The sequence below is a fragment of the Pestalotiopsis fici genome (assembly GCF_000516985.1).
Source record: "Pestalotiopsis fici W106-1 unplaced genomic scaffold PFICI_Scf_1, whole genome shotgun sequence".
NCBI lineage: Eukaryota > Fungi > Ascomycota > Sordariomycetes > Amphisphaeriales > Sporocadaceae > Pestalotiopsis > Pestalotiopsis fici.
The window spans coordinates 3,302,375-3,322,204 of record NW_006917091.1 but is presented as its reverse complement, the minus strand read 5'-3'; the positions used below and the strand labels follow the sequence as shown (position 1 = coordinate 3,322,204).

Here is a 19,830-nt window from a genome sequence, read left to right as displayed (position 1 = left end):
CAGGCAGGTTAGATTGGTTTAGCGAGGGACGTTGGAGGGACAGCATAATGGCGCGCGAGGGAGGCCTCACGCTATGTATAGATCCGGAAAGGAAGATCGACGTTGTCAAGCTCCAACCAAGCTTGCAGCAGGTCAGTGGGTCGATCGAGGGAAGAAAAAGAGACTATCCGGGTCAATCCCCAGGGGGCTAGAGATTGAGCCGTGACCAACGACAGGCTTCGCTCAGCTTGAGGATTGCCTAAAACGGCAATCCGGGACTTGGCTCGAGGGACGACGGAAGAGTATGAAGTCTGAACCAGCTCGCCCCTAGATCAATTCGAAACAACTGTAGAAGAACGCGAGTCAATAGCCAGGAATCACATCACCATGATAACAGATACAATATCCATTTTCTCCCGAAAGGAGCCTTCTAGTGAGGCTGTTGGCGCAGGTACGTAGCTTTTGCGATCGTCAATTGGTGTCCAAATTCTTACTCAGTACACTACTACGGAGCTCAGGTGGAGACGACACCAAAAGCTTGCATTGCTTGCATGAGCGATTTCCCCGGATTTGATTCCCACCGCCTGTTACTGGTCTACCCGAGTCCCATCCAAATCAGGTATATCTTGGGCGCACTCCAGATGTATCTCAACGTACTTTGCAATCGGGCTGATAATCCGCAATTTCCTGAGGCATTTTCCCACGCGAGGAGCCAGGGAATCGAGGAGAGCCATGATCTCCATCTTGAACAGAAAAAAAGGGTCGACGCATCACACGCCATGCAGAAGGACGATAAAATTAGGTTCGAGGGGTAGGAGGCCTGCAAACAAGATTGCGCGAGCTTCATTGCAGGGTCTTGGCTCTGCGTTTGTAGACTGTCATGGGAATCCCGTCGGAAAACTCTCCTTCTGGGCAGCATCACAAATGCGATGCAATGGAGGTAAGCACACGACTCTCTGGGCGCGTAAAGGGAGGCGGCATGACCAGGGGATACGCAACTCCATCTTGCTCAGCGTGGCAAAGCCGTGACCATGGCAAAGTGCATGCGACCTGCAACTCTGTGACTTTTTCGATACATGACCCTTGAACAAAATGTCAGCATCATTTGAACACTCTCATCAGCACCGGTCGGGCAGACAACTCCTGGCTCCCATGCTAGCGTCCAGAAAAGTAGACTGAAACAGAAGATATCTGGTATCAAGTTGGGACAGATTTGTTCTCTGCCAAACTTCTGTGCGTATTGAAGGCTTTTCATCCCCATTTTCGCCCATCCGTATTAGATACACGTCCAGCTCTCCGCCGCATTAACATCTCCCGTGCCGGTATAGTGCAGTTCTCCTGGGTATGAACATAGGTTACGCGTGAGACCATTGCCGCTGGCGGATAACGTTTCGGGCACCGTCCCATTCTCAACCCATCCGACAAGCACATCAAAAGCATCGACAGGCTCCGCGCCATAACCTCCCCCACAGTGTCCGACGCCGGGTGCCAGGAACAGTCGGTAGAAATCGTGCACGTCGACGCCCGAGCCCATAAAGTCCTGGACCCGCCTCCAATAGTCGGCCGTGCCGTTGGCGTAGACGTTGGAGTCGGCCCAGCCGTGCCACGAGAGCAGCTTGCCTCCGGCTTGCTGGAAGGCGCGCAAGTCGTGGTTGTTGGCGCCGACCAGGTCATTCTGCTCTTGGTATGCCAGGTTAAAGATGCCCGGGAACGTGCTATAGTTGATGGTGCTCAGATCAAAGTTGGTGTCGTTGAGTACCCACGCCCTGATGAAACCTGAGGCGTCTTGTTCTGGTGTTGACCCCGTCTGTCCGTTATCTGAATGCGAGGTATCAGTATTCACAAGCTTATTCAACGCAGGTTTCCGTATCCATATCAGACACGGTTCGATATCCCATCATATACTTACAAGAAGCTCCCTTGGCGATACCCGAATAAAGCCAGTTGCCATTCGTGTCGACGGGACCATACGCAATCTTGTTCCAGATCTTGGCATGCTCCTCCGTAATGACCGTGGCGCCGCCGTCATCGCAGGCGACAGCTGGGTAGCCGACCCAAACGGTAGCATTGGCCTGACACGCCGGCGGGTCCGAAAGGATGCCGTCCAAGCCCCCGTCGTCAATGTCGCAGAGCTCAATCGCCCCCTCGGTCAACGTGTCGAACACGCACGTCGGCACAAACTGTCCCTCGGCATTCTGTACCACCCACGGCCATAGTTGCGACACTTGAAAGTGCGAGTAGTCCAGCGGAGGCGATCCAGCAAAGATGCCGTTGTAGTCGGCCGGGTACCGCTGCGCCTCAATGTAGCCCTGCCCGCCGGCCGTGGAGCATCCGTTCCAGTAGGAATAGGCAACGGGTACACCGTAGAATTGTTCGGCCACGGCCTTGCCAATGACAGTCATGTCGTGAATAGAGAGGTAAGCAAAGTTCTTCTTGAGTTGCGGGTTAAAGGCAAAGTTGGTCGAGTTTGAGTCGTGCGGAAGCCCTCCGTCAGTGGTTCCGACCGCCCATCCTGATTGCGCAGGACCGCTGAGTTGATCTGTCGATCCGCCAGTCGAAAAGCCGCTGCCACCAGTGCCTTGATATCGTCCGTTCCAGTTGCTAATTGGCAGAAAAGTGATTACCGAAACATTGTCGCTCGAGCCTGTATGAGTGAGGTATGTGTATACCTCGCAGATGCCGTTGTTCTGTTCAGTAGTAATGGACGTAATTACAGCACCATCAACGGATGGAGCAACGAGCGATGCGCAGTCAGTCCCTTGACGTCTCTCGTGGGGTTGTGGTATCAAACCGGCCAACGCCAGTTCCAAAAAGAGAGCAACAGCAAGCCACATTGTCTAGCTGTTGTGGTGTTCTAGAAAAGTTCTAGAAGACGAATCTCAAAGAGCGCCCAACGGCCCTGGTCAGAAGTATAAGTCGTCCGATGAAAGATATTGGTTTCATCTAGGCAGGCAAAACGTTTTCACATTTTCAAGGACTGATTCCGAATTGATCTAGAATTTGATCGGCAGGAAATGAGTATCCGCTTGCTGGGCATCACGTCATTGAGATTTGCGAGTGTACATCTGAGCACATCAGATTTTTCAAAAGTCAACCGAGGATTTGCTCGATCTTGAGCGACGGATATACAATCGTTGCTTTGCCGTCCTGGGTAGGTCAATACTCCGGCACTTATAGCTTGTTCCACCTACTCTGTGGGGAAATCAACCCGAGGCGACAAACTGGGACCTAGGCACGTAAATTCTTCTTGGCCCGAATTAAGTTTGCGCGCGTCGCATTGGCATTTTCTGGAAACAGACAGCGGGTATATATGGACACTCATGACCTTGGAGAATTTCGAGTCGCCAGGAAACCACTCGAGATCCTTGCCCACTATCATGACAAAGTTACCCCCAATGAGGTGATCGCCAACCACCTTCCCGGGATGGTTACTGAGTATAACCCCCAAAGCGGGTCCAGACTTTCCATCTTGGGGGTCTTGGCAAGCATGGAAATGACAAACAAAAAGTTGTTATATTTGAAGTAAACCTCGACCTTGTGTTTCTAATGAACACTTTTCCTTCTCTATCCGCTTAATGCCGGCTTTCCTTGCTCTCCAACCAATTGCCGACTCAAAATGGAGCTGGTATCGTAGGAGACACGCTTTAACCCAGCCGGATGGACGATCGACAGCCGACTGAGAATGATACGAAGCTGAAATATTCGAAGCGGTCCAAAATTGGCTCACTCTTGGCTCAGACATTAAGCCGGACGGCACACCACTTGCAATCACGTATGATGGCCAAGCACCCTAGAATATATGCAGAGAGAATCCTCCATGTGTATTTTTCCAACCTTTCGAATTAGTCATTATCCTATCTTTTACTTCTGAAATCAGGCCGGGAATTCGTGACGCCCGGCAGCTGAGTCTGGGTGGTGAGTGTTTCCCATGAGCTCCACCGGTCCCGGGGATGTCGACTTTGGTGCTTCGCTGTTGCTGCATATTAGACACGCGTTTCTTCAATCAGGTAGATTATTCAGCAAGTGGCTCACCTTTGACCATGGACATCCGACCACTGACTGGTCAATCCTGGACTGGGGTATCCGGCGTACGACATGTGCGGGCTGCCGGTTTGCGACCACTGAGCTGGGCTCATGCTTCGGTAAGGAGCCTCAGACTGGGCGTAATGTGAGGAATCTCTGTACATTGGCGGCGGCGGGCTCTTGGGGTGTCCGTTGTAGTTGGACTCGATCATGGACGCCGACGGTGGGTTGGCCACGGTGCTCTTGCGATATCCCTTTTCGATTCCTCCCTTGCGACCGCAGAACCATATGAGAGCGACTGCGCCAATGAGCACTACCGCTCCTCCAATGGCGATACCAGCGATGGCGCCAGCAGACAGTGAACTACCATGTTGTTCGCTGCTGGAGCTCGATGGAGTTGATGTCGAACCTAAACCTGTGCCGGTCGTCGTTCCGTATTCGCTTGGGATCGACTCTCCGGGGGACAATTGATATTTCACATCGGCAAGCGCGGCCTTCTGGGCAGCGAGGGTATATGTGTCATTCTGTAACGACAGTTAGGAGAATTGAACCAATAGTGTGCAGAAGAGGCAGGGTTCAACTACTCACGGGGTTGATTGCGCCAACCATATGTGAGCTAATGCAACTGCCTGGTGCCGAGCTTTTTTCCAAGTCAGTATCAACCTGTCTATCCAGAATCCAAGGTCGACATACCAGTAGAAGAAGATCGGGTCTGTATTATTTACTGTCAAGAGCCATACGGGCTGCTCGTCGCCTGTTGACGAGATCTTGGGCCCACTGAAAAAAGTGTCGCCACCTGGATTGACATAATTATAGGGAACTATTGTGATCTTGTTTTAGTATGATGCAAGACTTTGTCGACAAGTCACCGTTCATGATTTTGCTGCGCGACTTACTGCATGGATTTTCATAAGCCGCTCTCACTACCGAGTGATTTGTGGGATAAAATATGAACTCTAAAGACTGGTCAGCAACTTGGACGATCCAGAGGCAGTCACTTGGCCATCACATACTGATAACATCACCCGGTTCTGCAATGATAGAGTCTGGGTTGAAGTCGTGGTTCAAACCGACGCTTACTGTCGTTGTTGTCGGTGTCCTTGTGGATGATGACTCGGTAGCACTGAGCTCAGCTGCGGTGGTGGTAGGTGTCGTAGCAGACGAAGCGGAGGCTGCCGCCGTCGTACTAGACGCAGATTGACCGAATGATCCAGTGGCCAATATGGCCGCAGCGACCAAGACCGACTTCATGATGAATTAGTACAACTCGGTCTGGTCTGAGATATAATGATATTGTGACCGTCTCTTCTTCCAACCTCGATTACAAAGGCCGCGGGGTAGAGAAAAGCAAAGTAGAGAGAGCCCGGTGTCAGCAGCAGCGGGCGGGAAGATGCAGGATATCATGTTTGCTAGATTGATTTCGGCCCTTGGCAAAATGGTCAGACAAGACTTGCAAGGCTGGACGATGTACATGATGGGGGCGGATTGGGATGTTGGGTCCATGCAAGGCATGCAAGTGTGTGTCGGTCCGCCGGGGGCACAAGCGATCAAAGACCGTGTATCCAAGCCCCCCTTGCTGGCCGAATAGAGTCTTGGCACCGGATGAGCATCATCGGCGAATCCTGGAGCGCACGAATGAGAGTCGACTGGGCTGCAGGTGAAGCGAATCACGGCCGTCGAGAATGCGGGTGTCGACACCGTATGGAGCGTACGGCTGATGCCCAGTTCCCAGTGGCGCTGTTAGCGGCGACAGGGAGCCTGGCGAAGAGTGGAGCGACTCGATCTTTGTCTGTACGGAACATACCTAGACTGTGGAGAGAAAGTAAGCAGCTAGATTCGATCGACACCTATTAATAGCAGCCCTTTGGAGATGGATTTTCTTTGCTCTGGAGAGACATGTAAGGACTTGGTGAAACCACTTTTTGCTTCTTCGTCGACCATAGTTCATGACCGGCGGGCAGGAAGCTTTGTGGGCAGCCCGTAGCGTCCAAGATGGTCGATACTTATTTTCTGGTAGTATTCGTGGCCTCTGATCACGAGCCATGAACGAGTTGGACAATGGGACGAACCTTGAGAACTCAAAGATGCCGTCCAATAGTTTGTCTTGTTCCCCATTTTCGTATGGGCACACGGCCAAATCCCCAGGATTCATATGCCAATTTAATCCTTCCGACCAGGGCTGCACAGACTCTGGGTCTACCTGTGTAGCCTCGACCTTGGGGGTTAGCATCCCCCTTGACAGCAAAGATTTATTTCTTTACACAACACAGCGACACTGGAATGAGTAGCAAAGTTTGCAGAATACAATGAAAACTCTTTGCAAACACAGGATGGAGTCGTATTATTCGTTGAAATTATTGAACTTTTGCAAGCTTTTTGCTCTTGTAAGCTTTTCTTCAAAACCCAGAACCAAATCATTTGAAATAGCGCAGAACTCAAACGCGCTGGTTGCGATTTAAGGGTCATTTAGGGCTGGCGCGGCCCAGGCTTAGTGGTGATATACTTCATTCCTAGCGCTGGACGCATAACATCACAGGCCTCGAACTATAATCATCTCAGCCTCATCTAGAAGTGGTTTCGTCTCAAGTCGCTTTGCCTTACGTAAAGCTCACAAGTAAAAGAAGAAAAAATCTGATTGCAACGTCGCATCTTGTAAAAGCCGTCAAAGGTGTGCCAAACATTCCTTTGCGACTTGGATTGCTACAGCTTACAGCAAACCCCAAAGTGGCTGACCATCTACATCTGTCACCCTTGTACACAATAGAGTCCTAGACTGCTGGTGACCCGCTAGACCCCTACCAAGACTCAGCCAACCGACAAGCTAATCAATCGTACAGCTAGCTAATCTAGCCTATAATGTATCCACCCTGTCAACGAGAAGTGCAAGAGGGACTTTGTGACATTGTCTGCCAAAACTGTGCCAATAAGATAAAAACCCTGGCCAGGCACCGGGCAATGATCCCTTGAAGCACTGGCTTTTTGCACCGCTGTGACTTGTGCAAGTCATATTTGCCAAAAACGTATGTAAGTCGGGTACCTATCTAGTACTGTGTAGGGGGGCATTTCCACGTGGACATCCACATGTTTCCCAAGGCACATGCAAGATCAAGCAGTGTAATATATCTCAAAATGACGTCTTTAGTGTATTAGAGAAATATAATCCATGCAATGGATCGTTGTACAGTATTAAAAGATCAAGTTTCTCGCTTCCACCCTGCCGGCACTTTCATGTGCCGCTTGAAGATTAAAACTGCCAGGAGTCGGCTCCTCCATTGAAAGCGATCACGTTTGGGCTCCCATTGCCGCCATCCTTCACCTTTCCAGTCGTGGCCAGCTTCAACAGCCGCTGCCTGACCGCGGTAGGGCCCGTTATTCCTTCGCGCGACATAAGATAGACGGCAAGTCCGGCAACATGCGGCGCAGCTATAAAATTGACCAGACATCTTAGCATACCCAAGCCTCAGGCGTGGCCGATGAAGGAAGATTCAGAGATGGAGTCAACGAAAGGAACATACCCATACTAGTCCCGCTTTCCGTGGCATAAGCCCCATCGCCCGTGAACCAGGCACTATAAATGTCCACCCCGGGTGCAAACACGGCGACATTGGTTCCGTAGTTGGACCACGGCGGCCGGGCGTCTCCCTGGTCGACGGCGGCCACGGTGATGGCGCCGGGCGCTCGGGCAGGAGAGTAGCCCGATGCGTCCGCGCCGTAGTTGGAGGCCGCGACGATAATGCTCATGCCCGAGGCCGTGGCGTTGCTCACGAGGTCGTCCAAGGGCTGAAATGTTGTTCCACCTATCGACATGTTGATGACGGAGCGTGTGATGGCCTTGCGGGCTTTGGCGTCGCCGACGGCTTTGTTTATACGTGTCAGCATGTCGACGTCGTCCATAAAAAATTGATTAGAGCATGCTCACCCCAGTCGATGGCTGCCAGGATACCAGACCATGTCCCACTAGAATTCTTGTCGAGACATTTGACAGCGATGGGAGTGGTGGTATTGTCTACGCCGACTGTATTACCTGCCGCTGTAGCGCAAGTGTGCGTTCCATGGCCATTCTCGTCCGTGTTCTGGAATTGTGACATTAGTAGATGGACAATCGAAGAGCTTGGTCAAGCCCAGAAGGATTTTGGGGCTCTGGCGCTCAACAAGGAACTTTATACCGGTGAGTTGTCGATAAAATTGGCTCCCCAAATCGCACGACCTCCAAACTCCTTGTGCGTGATCCGGACACCAGTGTCAAGGCAGTAGAGATATGTGCGCAAACTCTTTTGACTGATATAGTTTGTCGTCCCGGCTTCACGATGCGATATCCGGCTTAGTCCCCATGGTGGTGTAGTCTGGATCTGGTCATCCCTGGGTTCGACTTCTGGCGCTGGGATGACACGCTGACCATACACGTATCCATCCTGGTAAACAGATTCCACCTATATTCAAATTAAGTAGCTGTTCCTTCGTTGTTTCTTCCAGTGTTGAGTAATGGTTACACGTACGGACGGGTTGTTTCGAATAGCATCAATGACCTTGTCATCACATTCGATATGAACGGCGCTGTACTCGACATTGTCAAACGAATTGATGATGCCGCGATAACCAGTGCCCGGAGGCTTTCCAAAGCTCGTGGCTCTGAGGGATTTGTAGAACTTGTTGACTTTTGTAGTGTCGAGGGATTGCTTGAGCGTCACGACATAGTTGTTTGGAATGTCTGTACCGTCGTCGCGGGCGTGGAGCGGCGCCTTTGCGGAAACCAACGTCAGCGCGGCAGTTAGAGGTATGGTTGGAAATTTCATGATACTGGTCTGTCTTGAAAATATAATTGAGTTCTTAATCAATACTCTCTTTGTCTTATTCAGACGGTTGCTGGCTGGTAAAGAAGGAGATGGGATCGATATTCATACGATTTGTTATGTCTGAGCACATTAACTTTTCTTTAGTTGATGCTATTGTGCTTTATATGTGATTTTGAAATACGTCTTAGGTGTTGAATATCACATAATCAAAAAAGTATTCATAAATTCGAGAGGGAAAAACGTTGCATGTGATCATATTCCGCTTCGACGTCTCAATTGGTCTTCGTGGGAACAATCAATGTACCCTTGCAGCATAATTTCAATAAACCTCATTTTAGCACCAAGATATTAACAACCACGATACCAAGAGAAGCTTGTGGCTGAATCCATGTGCGACAATACTGGACCCGGTTAAGCGGTGCGCATAACGATAATTGTCCAAACCATCTTTGAGGGCGAGCACGTCTGTCTTAAGTCCTGTTGCACCAATATATGATCGGAGTAGCGAGATTGAAAAGCGACTTTGATCGCTGAATAATTGAAATGACAAGCAGCAACATTCTGCAAGTACTCTAGGTTAGTTGACTCTTAATCGCAAAACACAAATCGACGACTGTGGTTGTGTATATTGATCTCCTTGAATTATATTTTCTCAGATTCGTGATGGAAATAAAGTGTTGCCATTCATCATCCAGATCATCACTGTAACCAAAGCAAATCTGCACAAGCCATAGTTCACCACTGAGTATTTTGTTTGAGTGAGATCCAATTTTAACTACCAACTCCCAAGCATGGCGGCTGAACGGTCTCGGACAATTTCCTTCTATCAATGTTTGTACTCGGATCTTGGTTGTACAGTTGGCGTTTAAACGTCATGAGGCTGAACCATTCCTTGATGGTATTACGTGGCCACCCAGTCGGATTATTCGGCCTAAAATGCAGATCGACCTCTGGTAGCAAGCAAAATCCATGAACTCCATCCTCAATATGTCCAAGTATGAGTTTCTATCACATGTCCCGCATTCTCGGATGTGGTTTTGAGCAAGGCAGGCAACCAAGGGTCATGGCTGAATTTATTGAAATGATATTGAGTCAATAGTACTTTGAACTATGAACTTGTTCGCGACGTGATTGAAGTGGAGTCGCGGAAACGTGAGTTGAGCTTCGAGAGACTTGCTCGTCAGCTTCACTGGGAATTGAAAACCTCCATCACACGACGAGCAGCCCGCTTATGGTCCCTGTACGGTGATTGACGCGCTACCACTGCTTTGGTAGCCCTCGGTCGCCACAATCTGGTAGTCGTGACTGCCAAGAGTGAGACCGTACTGCTTCCAGGCGTCGAAATGGTTCTGGACCGTGACGGTGCCTCCGACACGCTTGCTGGTGCGGACAGACCAAAACTGCTGGAACGTTGCAGTGCCAATGATGGAAGGCTGGTTGGTACGCGTGGTCTGATAGATGTCATAGGTACCGCCGTCGCTGGTGACTGAGCCCTTCTTCTGAGCGGCTGAGCCGGGGTTGTACGTGCCGTACGCCTCGACAATGTAGTATTCGATGAGAGGGTTCTTGGTCCAGCCGTAGACAGACAGGTACTGAAGACTCAGGAGTCAGCAAACACGATTCTCTGTTGCCCCTTTTCCACCTTTCTCCAAGCGACTATCTTTCGGCGGCCTTCACGGTATGAGGTAAAAAAAAAGGCCCGAGATGGATGTGGTTCCAAGCTGTATCACTTACGCTGTTCACGCTGGCACCATTCCAAGTGCCATTGTAGCTAATGACGCGAGAGGCACCGGGGTTCCATCCCTTTCCGGCAACAAAGTTGTTGACGCTTGACCACTGTACATCGTAGGAACCGCCAGCTCCGTTGTTGTAGGTCACACTGCCTCCACCATCAGTCCAAAATGAGTAGAAGAATCCGTTGTTGGTGCCAGTGCCAGGTGAGACAGCTCGCTGTTCGATCTTCTCGTGAAGGCCATCGAGGGCTTCGAGCTCAGCGAACGGGGCGGCCAAGACACCGACAACTGCCGCACAGGCGAGGAAGAATTTGGAAGCAGAAACCATGATGGTCGTGAACGAGTTGTAGGAATGTAGGTAGTGATGCACACAGATTTCGAGATGATCGATGTGCTGAGAACACCAACGTAGTTATATGCAACATCAACGACCCCTGCCCAGAGAAGTTGCCTCATACTCAATCGGCTCACTTATTGTTTGCATGTCAATATCAAACTGCGGTAAGGTGCAGGAGTATAACCAGGTTCTGTGGCTATAGCGCATATCCAACAGCGGCCAATCCCCAATTGCTCGTGAAGGATATAGTGATTTTGTGGGGTAAAACTTACCGGATCTGGAAGACGCGGCGATCTATGGTGACGGCACGGGAGACTATTCAATTAGCCGGCGGTTAAAATGAGCTGGGCGTACTTTTTCGTGTACCGGTTGGTGATGGGTTGGCTCCGAAGGCGGTAGCATCGCAAGCATGACCCATGATAGCTTCATTGACGATTTGACTACTGCATTCCGGCTGATCTAAACGTGGGCTTGGCTTCTGACAAGCTGGGGTATGATGTTAAAGTCAGTCGCCTCGGCTCCTCTACCGCAGGAGTTTGTCATTCTGCCCGTATCCTCACGTCACTGCTAAATGTTTTGATTTGGGTCGGACAAGCGGATAGCATAGCATGTTCTCGGACTTCCCGTGACCGGTGGCAAGCAGAAGTGAATATCATCCAGACAAACTGACAACCAAAAATAGAATCGCCACTCATGAGTACCGATTCGTCGAGCCGGATGGAACGATATGGTAATTGTGAGACGAAGCGATACGACTTGGTATACGAATCATCCCATAGTTGTTCGTGACTCGAGGAAAGATATCATCGAGGCAAGAGCAAAACGGGACATGAGCTTCTTGGCAATACTTTATGGTGCCATGATGCCATCAACTTGGCGATAATCAGTCTTGAGCTCAAAGGACCCATCAAGTCCCACAAGGCCATCTGTCCGAGACCATAACAGGCCTCGACGGCTTACGGAATTGACTCTCCGTACGCGATGGTGAAGCTGTGAACTTGCTTCTTTTCATAAAGCTACCAATGAGCAGGCTGCACCAGGTTGACACGTAGGACGCGTACAGGGTAGAGTGATAAGACCTTGAAAGTTGTGGCCTTCTCATCAGCGAGGGGAATATTGAATCAACTTGTAATTAAAGCATCAGATGAGAGAACTTGATGTTGCATGTGTCATTGATGGGGCTACATAGTAGATATTGCAATGTAGATAATGTCAATATCGTCATGCCAGTATACCTAGTGTACACTGTATCTTAGGTACGTATCACGCTGAAGCGACTCATCAGCGGCTCAACTGCTTGGAGCGACCCCAGTAACCGTCCCCCTGTCTGCCGACTTTAGGGGCTTTCAGCACAGACCAATCAGGGTCTAGTGCCCATTAACGCGTCTATGAGTGCCCCAGACGCGCCGCCCGAGCTCTCTCCAAAAAGTCACGATACTTATGACGAAACCAATCTAGGAGAGCATTCAAGCAGAACATTCCACCACTGTTGTCTCAGCAGACCCTCAAGCCGTCATCTGCCATGGCTGGTGCGTCAAAGGAAAAGAAGCAGCAGTCATTGACTAGCTTCTTTACTCCCAAGAGCGTCAATGGTTTGAATGCACACGTCCAACGAACACTGAGCCAGAGCTCGCCGGCCAGTGACGGAAACGAAAACAAAGACAAGGAAACGCCTACGGGATCCAAGAAACGACCACTACAGCGAAATACCGACGACGGAAATGAGACCCCGACGAAGCGTTCCAAGAATGACGAAGATAATGACAAAAGCGCCTTCTTTTCAAAGTCACCTCAAAAGTCACCAGTGGTGACCAAGACGGATGCCGGGCCCATTGCGCGGACGCAGCGGTATCTATACAACGGCTCGAGCCAAGACGGCGCTGCGCTGGAAGCAGTTGCCGAGAACGAAGATGCTGTCGAGAAGCGAAGGAAAGCCGACCTCCATCAAAAGTTTGTCAAGAAGCTAGGCAAGCCCGATAGCATGGCACAGCTTCGGCGCCGTAACTTTTCGGCCGAGGACGAAACGCAAGGAGGCGAAGGCGAAGACGCCGATGATGTTGAAGACGACGAGCCACCACCGCCCCCGAAAGGCAAGAAGAAGGGCGCCAAGACCGGAAAGCTTACCCCAATGGAGATACAATTCCTAGACATCAAGAGGAAGAACATGGACACTCTGCTGGTGATGGAAGTAGGATACAAATTCAGATTCTTTGGCGAAGACGCCCGGATAGCTGCCAAGGAGCTGAGCATTGTGTGCATACCGGGCAAGTTCCGCTACGATGAACATCCCTCTGAGGCTCATCTTGATCGTTTTGCATCGGCCAGCATACCGGTCCACAGATTGCCCGTCCATGTGAAGCGGCTGGTTGCTGCCGGCCACAAGGTTGGTGTGGTGAGGCAGATTGAAACGGCTGCTCTGAAGAAGGCAGGCGACAACCGAAACGCTCCATTCGTCAGAAAACTCACCAACGTCTACACCAAGGGCACTTATGTGGACGAGATCGGCGAGCTAGAACAGCAATCAGACTCGGGAGCACCGGCAGCTGGTTACCTACTCTGCATCACAGAGTCGAAAGCAAAGGGCTGGGGTACAGATGAAAAGGTTGATGTTGGCATCATTGCAGTGCAACCAGCTACGGGCGATATCATATACGACAACTTTGAGGATGGATTCATGAGGAACGAGATTGAAACAAGACTACTCCACATCTCCCCATGCGAGTTTCTCATTGTTGGCGAACTCACAAAAGCTACCGACAAGCTAGTCCAGCATCTCTCCGGGAGTAGCACCAATGTCTTTGGCGACAGAAGTCGGGTGGAACGGATCTCCAAGTCCAAGACCATTGCTGCCGAAGCATATTCCCATGTCACACAATTTTATGCCGGGAAACTAAAGGAGAACGCCGCAGGTAATGAGCATGCAAGCGCTTTGCTGGACAAGGTGCTCAAACTGCCAGAACCTGTGACTATCTGTCTATCGTCCATGATTAATCACCTGAAGGATTACGGTCTCGAACATATCTTTGACTTGACGAAATACTTTACATCATTCAGCGCTCGCTCGCACATGTTGGTCAACGGTACCACATTGGAGAGTCTCGAGGTTTACCGGAACCAGACCGACCATGTAGAGAAAGGCAGTCTGTTCTGGGCACTCGACAAGACCCAGACACGGTTCGGGCAACGTCTGCTTCGAAAGTGGATAGGCCGCCCACTGCTGGACCAAGCACGGTTGGAAGAGCGCGTTGCTGCAGTAGAAGAACTTTTGGCAAAGGCGTCGACGCCTAGTGTGGACCAGCTCGAGAACCTCTTGATAAACACCAAGACTGACCTGGAGAGGAGCCTCATCAGGATATACTATGGCAAGTGTTCTCGGCCCGAACTTCTCGCTTCCCTTCAAGCACTCCAAAAGATTTCGACCGAGTTTTCTCGAGTCAAATCGGCAGCAGACAGCGGCTTTGATTCGTCGGCAATCAGCGGCGCTGTCCTCTCTTTGCCGCAGATTCTGCCCATGGTGCTTTCGTACCTGGAACGGATCAATGCCGAGGCGGCCCGAAAGGACGACAAGTATGCATTCTTTCGTGAAAATGAGGAAACAGAGGATATTACCGACCACAAACTTGGCATTGCCTCTGTTGAGCAAGAACTCGATGCTCATCGCAAAGTCGCCGCACAAAAGCTCAACAAGAAAACTCCAGTCACATATGTCACCGTGGCAGGAATCGAGTACCTCATCGAGGTCTCAAATACAGACTTGAAGCATGTGCCGGCATCGTGGGTCAAGATTTCTGGCACCAAGAAGCTCAGTCGCTTCCATACCCCAGAGGTTGTGCGACTCATCACCGAGCGCGACCAACACAAGGAATCCCTTGCTGCTGCATGTGACGCGGCTTTTGCAGAACTTCTTGCGTCCATTGCTTCCGACTATCAACCTCTGCGTGATGCTGTGTCGGCCCTGGCTACCCTCGACTGTCTGCTCTCGCTCTCCAAGGTTGCCGCCCTGCCAGGCTACAGCAAACCCGTCTTCTTGCCAGCCGATTCTGCTCCGACTGTGACCATCACCTCTGGCCGGCACCCTATTGCAGAGCACACTCTGATGACGTCGTACATCCCCTTCACCACGACGCTCTCCTCGGCTCCTCAGACTTCATCAGACTCCCCCGTGTCACCGGCCCAGCTCATCACCGGCCCCAACATGGGCGGCAAGTCGTCATACGTCCGCGCCGTGGCACTACTCGTCCTCATGGCGCAGATCGGCTCCTTTGTGCCCGCCGAGGCCATGTCCCTCACCCCGTGCGACGGCATCTACACCCGCATGGGCGCATCCGACAATATCTTTAGCCACGAGTCCACCTTCATGGTCGAGGTCAATGAGACGGCGCAGATCCTGCGCTCCGCTACTCCCCGCAGCCTCGTCATTCTCGACGAGCTCGGTCGCGGTACGAGCACGCACGACGGCGCCGCCATTGCCCAAGCTGTTCTGCAGCATGTCGCCGAGGACATTGGGTGCCTGACCCTCTTCATCACCCACTATCAGAATCTGAGCCTCGTTGCCGACGGTATCAAAGGTGGCAAGGTTCGAAACATGCACATGCGATTTACCGCCACAAGACGTGGAGAAATCGCCAATGATGCTGATGACTGGGACGGGGATGAGGAGATCACTTTCCTGTATGAGGTGGGCGAGGGCGTTGCTCATCGCTCGTACGGTCTAAACGTGGCAAGGCTGGCCCGGATTCCGGGCAAAGTCTTGGACGTGGCAGCCAAAAGGTCTAGAGAGTTGGAAGAGGAAATCAAGGGGCGGCGGCTAAATGGCACTGCAAAACTATTAATGGATGTGCTAGACACTGGTGTCGATCAGCTTGATCACCTCATTTCGAGCATCGAACAATTGTAGACCCATACATAGCTGAGTACATTTCACGATCCCTTCAAAAGCGTATTGTTGCAAAGAAATATGCGATTGACTTGGCTAGAAGACTGCGTGAAATGCTAATATACAGCTTGGCGCCTTTCTACCGAGTGAAAAAAATGATGCCCTCCCATTTGTCTAGCATTAGAGATGCCCAAACCGTCGCCATTGCTTCCCCAATGACTCTGAAAATGCTTCACAATATAATGGGCTCTGATGAGATTGCCCCAATGTTCTCCCAAGTTTTAGTCCTCGCTGCTGGGACTTGCGAGAAGAAGTGGTGATAAAAGAAATAGAACCAGACTCCACCAATGAAAAGAAGGAAAGAGGGTAAGCATGTATATCTGGACTTGTTAGTCAAGAGATCGTCTGTAGATGTTGGGATTTGCTCACCTGCCGTTCTGAGGCCCGTATTACGGAGCTGAGATATGCTGGATACCCCTTAAGAAAACATCGAATAAAGCTGAGATCAGATTCCGTACTCGCCACCATTTTGATATGTAGGGGCGCGATAGAGCGCTGGATCTTGCGCACCCACATTGAGAGAGTTGAATCCAGAGTTGCTGATAGGTTGGAAACCAGCTGCAAGTGACCTCGAACTATCATCCCATGGGTAACCTCGAATGGTGGGATTGTCTTGGTTCTGTACACGCAAGGGATTGAAAGAGCCCTCTCCAAAAGTATCAGAGCTAGGCATATATGGATTGAAGACTGCAGGCGAGTCTCCTGAAAAAGTGCCATGTTCATTCTCCTTGCCAGAGAAGAGACGAGCAGGTCCATGGCGCTTGAAGACTGGTGTCGGTGACAGCAGCGGGACATTGACATTGGTGTTGAGAGAACGCAGTGCGAGCCGAGAGAGACCATCACGCCTGCAGAGAGATTAGTAAGCTGTCTACCGATTGGGGATTGTTCAGACATACTGTCGACGATGAGGCACAAAGTAATCGGCCGATTCTGGCGCAATGGTTAGACACCGCAAGAATACATTGCCATTTTATCGAAGGGAAACCAACCCTTGACAGGCTGTGAATCGATATTGCCACTAGGCATACCGGCTCTGTACACATCATATGTGAGAGCGTCACATCTCATTTGATCGTCATCCTCTCGAGGCAATCCGTCGTCCTGCAATGGTGGATAGCTAGACACGGAAGTACCGTTGGATGTTGTGGATGGAGCCGAGTCTTGTGCAGCAAGAGAATTCACTGAAGAGTTCTCAGGGAGTTCCACAGGCTCTGGAGATGTTGCGTGGACTGTAGAAACCTTGGCTGGCTGACGCGGCTGTCTGGCTCTACCACGTTGACGAGTCATTCGGCGAGTAACGCGAGTGGCTGGAGCAACACTCGATTCACGAGACGTCGTTTCCTCGACTTTGATCTTGGAGGCACGCGCTGCTCTGGCAGTGTTTCTGCGAGGCTTGGCTGCAGGGCTTCGCTTTGCCTTCTTCGGTGGCTTGGATTCCTCATCTTCATCCTTTCGCGGGGGTCAGTAGCTATTGGCAACATCCGGGGGTCTGATACGACCAAGGCAACATACATCACTTCCAGCAATGGAGGGTTCATCGTAGACATCCCGCCAACGAACATGATTGAAGTTCAGATCTGTCACCTGCTCGACAGTTCGAACAGCTCGAGAGCTAGCCTCCATATGGACTAGGACAGAAGGGTCCTTCTTCTGGTTTCGCCTCTTGCGTTGATCCTCGGGTGCAGCATCAAAACCACCAACACCCTCAAGCTTGGAAATGTCTCCCTTGAGATACTTGCGAAAATGCTTCTGCTCAGTCGCATCGTCATCGCGTAGCTGGGGTGCGGCGGGAGCATCGTCTTCGAGCACTGTCGTGTTCATAGTGTCTTCAGACTGAGGAATGCTGCTGTTGATCTCGTCATCATCGTCCTCGGCCTCAGCTTCGGACGGTTCATACACGGATGAAACTTCAATATCGTTGTTTCCCTCATCTGCGTCAGGTAGAGGAAGATCAACGTCAATCAAGTCAAGATCCTGTTGGAAGTCATGTTCAAAGTAAGCACCGTTCCAAGGAGGCAAATGTGTTGTCCACTGCTGAGTGCCGTGGGCGGCTTCCCATGGTTGTTGAGCATGCACATGTTGCAAACCGGCAAAGTCTGAGACGGGGTCGAGGTCGTCCTGGGGATTGTAGCTGGTAGCCCTTGCGTAGGTTGACGGAATGGAACTGTCGACAAGGCGCTGCCCCGACTGTCCAGTTAGACCACGCACGCAACGGCTGACTCCAAACACAATCACTCGCGAGGATCCAGACTTACCCGATTGTCTCTTTTCACAGCAGCCTTTCCTTTCTTATTGCGACTCACCATTGATGCATGTCCGCCGCCACGTAGGCTGAGGGACTGGCTTCCTCCACGCGTAGCACTGCGGCCACGACCACCATTGCTTTTCTGAATCCTGTTCTCGCTTCTATCCTGAAGGAGTCCCCGAATGTTGTGTCGATCGAACCAGGCCTGGTACTCGTCGAGTCGGCGCTGGGCGTCGTGATCGGCGACCTTGGCAATGTCCAGCTTGAACATGTTGGACAGATGGCCCTTGGAGGCGATATGAGTGAGCAAATGAGAGACATCGGAGAACTTGGATGTCTTGGGGCAGATGGTGCAAATGAGAGGAATTGGTTGGATTGCAGTCACTGCCGCCTTGCGTGCCGCGGCATGGTCGTCGTCCATGGTGTCGTTGGACCAGCGTCGGCTTCGACGCAGCTGATCGGAAGCACCGAGTGATGGGACGAGTTGGAAGTCAAGGAGAAAGTGAGAGGGAAACTTGGGTGAGACTGGATGCATGTACAACTCCAAGAAGGGATGAACTGGTCGGTGCGATGAAGCAGTAGGTCGGTAGTCTTGCTTCACACCAGTGGCCGAGAAGAGGAAGGCAGGCAGATACGGGACGATAATAACAAAAGGCAGGAAACAAGTCAATTATAGGAGAAAAGAATAGGAAAGGTACGTCAAGAGGAAAGAACAAAGTAAATAAAAATCAGAACTTACGCGCCCAAACCCCAAGATGGGAAGGAAGGACCTCCGACTTGGTGGTGAGGTTGAGGTTGAGGGAAGGAGCGTTGTTGAGCCCCTGCTCACAGGATGAAAGATTTGGGCAGTCGCGTAGACCCAGTATGGAGAAAACAGCGAGTCGGACAGAGCCTCTCACCGCCAGGTCGACCTTTTGGAATAATACCGTGTCAAAACGATTACTCCAGATGGACCCGAATGACATCAAGCCACTTGGTCATGTAACCAGGTTGAACCAAAGCTGTCTGAATGCGCAAGGCACAGGTATCAGCTCCGATTAGAATCAAGAAAGTTAATTTCAATGGCAAAGAATGCAAATTAAAGACAACAAATGGTTGTTGGAAATTGGATATATAGGTGAGCGGGCTTGCAACTCTCAAGTCCATTGTTCTCATTCTAGCGCCAGTCGTGATTGTTCCAAGCACGCACATTTTCATTGTATTGTTCTCTGAGTATTCGGGGGGTAAAATATCATTTGGTGCATGAGGACTATTGTTCAATGACCCAGGTCATCTACACGCATACGTAGCCATATCGTCCGATTCCACACATTTGCCTTGATTTGAAGTACTTACAACATACATTCTTACACCACGCATCTATCACTTGGTTCCATTTCTACCATCTGCGATGCAGCCTGTTACAGTCTTGTCTCTATACATTTCTGAAATTGTGCCAGAGTCCCCTCGTTCATGAGGTAGACACTCCGTTGATTGGATAGATGGGCAAAAAGTCGTTGTGCAGCAAGTACAAGAAGCATTTTTGTTGAGGGGCGAAACCTCCGTCGCTCTCCTTCTCCAAATTCCCGGATCAAATACAATGCTGTTGAATCAGATCAAATCGATGAACATGGCACCCTAGAATGTTCTCAACTTGCTTCTGGCACTACAAAGTCGATTACGGCTCTGAACCTGTGACGACAAATCATAGTCTTTGTAGCTTTGATTGACGCTCCCACCATTGCATGAGGCTCGTAGCTGCATGCACGTATGGATGCAAACGAGGAGCTCATATTCAAACAAGG

The 19,830-nt window shown here is 50.8% G+C and overlaps 6 protein-coding genes across 6 annotated transcripts; 1 reads left to right on the top strand and 5 right to left on the bottom strand.

Annotated features, from left to right (window-relative positions):
• Positions 1-1,255: 1,255 nt before the first annotated feature.
• PFICI_01021 (uncharacterized protein) lies at positions 1,256-2,813 on the bottom strand (the record flags this gene model as incomplete). The annotated part of the gene is made up of 2 exons (XM_007829602.1): positions 1,256-1,797; positions 1,889-2,813. The coding sequence occupies 2 exons, from the start codon at positions 2,811-2,813 to the stop codon at positions 1,256-1,258; spliced, it is 1,467 nt and encodes a 488-aa protein (XP_007827793.1).
• A 1,039-nt stretch (positions 2,814-3,852) lies between these two features.
• Positions 3,853-5,253, bottom strand: PFICI_01020 (uncharacterized protein; the record flags this gene model as incomplete). Its single annotated transcript, XM_007829601.1, has 6 exons — positions 3,853-3,949; positions 4,012-4,526; positions 4,591-4,642; positions 4,696-4,822; positions 4,899-4,958; positions 5,016-5,253. The coding sequence occupies 6 exons, from the start codon at positions 5,251-5,253 to the stop codon at positions 3,853-3,855; spliced, it is 1,089 nt and encodes a 362-aa protein (XP_007827792.1).
• Positions 5,254-7,246: 1,993 nt separating this feature from the next.
• Positions 7,247-8,795, bottom strand: PFICI_01019 (uncharacterized protein; the record flags this gene model as incomplete). Its single annotated transcript, XM_007829600.1, has 5 exons — positions 7,247-7,425; positions 7,518-7,859; positions 7,922-8,075; positions 8,169-8,432; positions 8,499-8,795. 5 exons carry the CDS (start codon positions 8,793-8,795, stop codon positions 7,247-7,249), a joined length of 1,236 nt encoding a protein of 411 aa, XP_007827791.1.
• A 1,229-nt stretch (positions 8,796-10,024) lies between these two features.
• Positions 10,025-10,856, bottom strand: PFICI_01018 (Endo-1,4-beta-xylanase A; the record flags this gene model as incomplete). The annotated part of the gene is made up of 2 exons (XM_007829599.1): positions 10,025-10,387; positions 10,530-10,856. 2 exons carry the CDS (start codon positions 10,854-10,856, stop codon positions 10,025-10,027), a joined length of 690 nt encoding a protein of 229 aa, XP_007827790.1.
• Positions 10,857-12,387: 1,531 nt separating this feature from the next.
• Positions 12,388-15,762, top strand: PFICI_01017 (DNA mismatch repair protein MSH3; the record flags this gene model as incomplete). The annotated part of the gene is made up of 1 exon (XM_007829598.1): positions 12,388-15,762. The coding sequence occupies one exon, from the start codon at positions 12,388-12,390 to the stop codon at positions 15,760-15,762; it is 3,375 nt and encodes a 1,124-aa protein (XP_007827789.1).
• Positions 15,763-16,246: 484 nt separating this feature from the next.
• On the bottom strand, positions 16,247-18,467 carry PFICI_01016 (uncharacterized protein; the record flags this gene model as incomplete). Its single annotated transcript, XM_007829597.1, has 5 exons — positions 16,247-16,646; positions 16,698-16,731; positions 16,791-17,250; positions 17,314-17,979; positions 18,057-18,467. The coding sequence occupies 5 exons, from the start codon at positions 18,465-18,467 to the stop codon at positions 16,247-16,249; spliced, it is 1,971 nt and encodes a 656-aa protein (XP_007827788.1).
• Between the last annotated feature and the right edge of the window lie 1,363 nt (positions 18,468-19,830).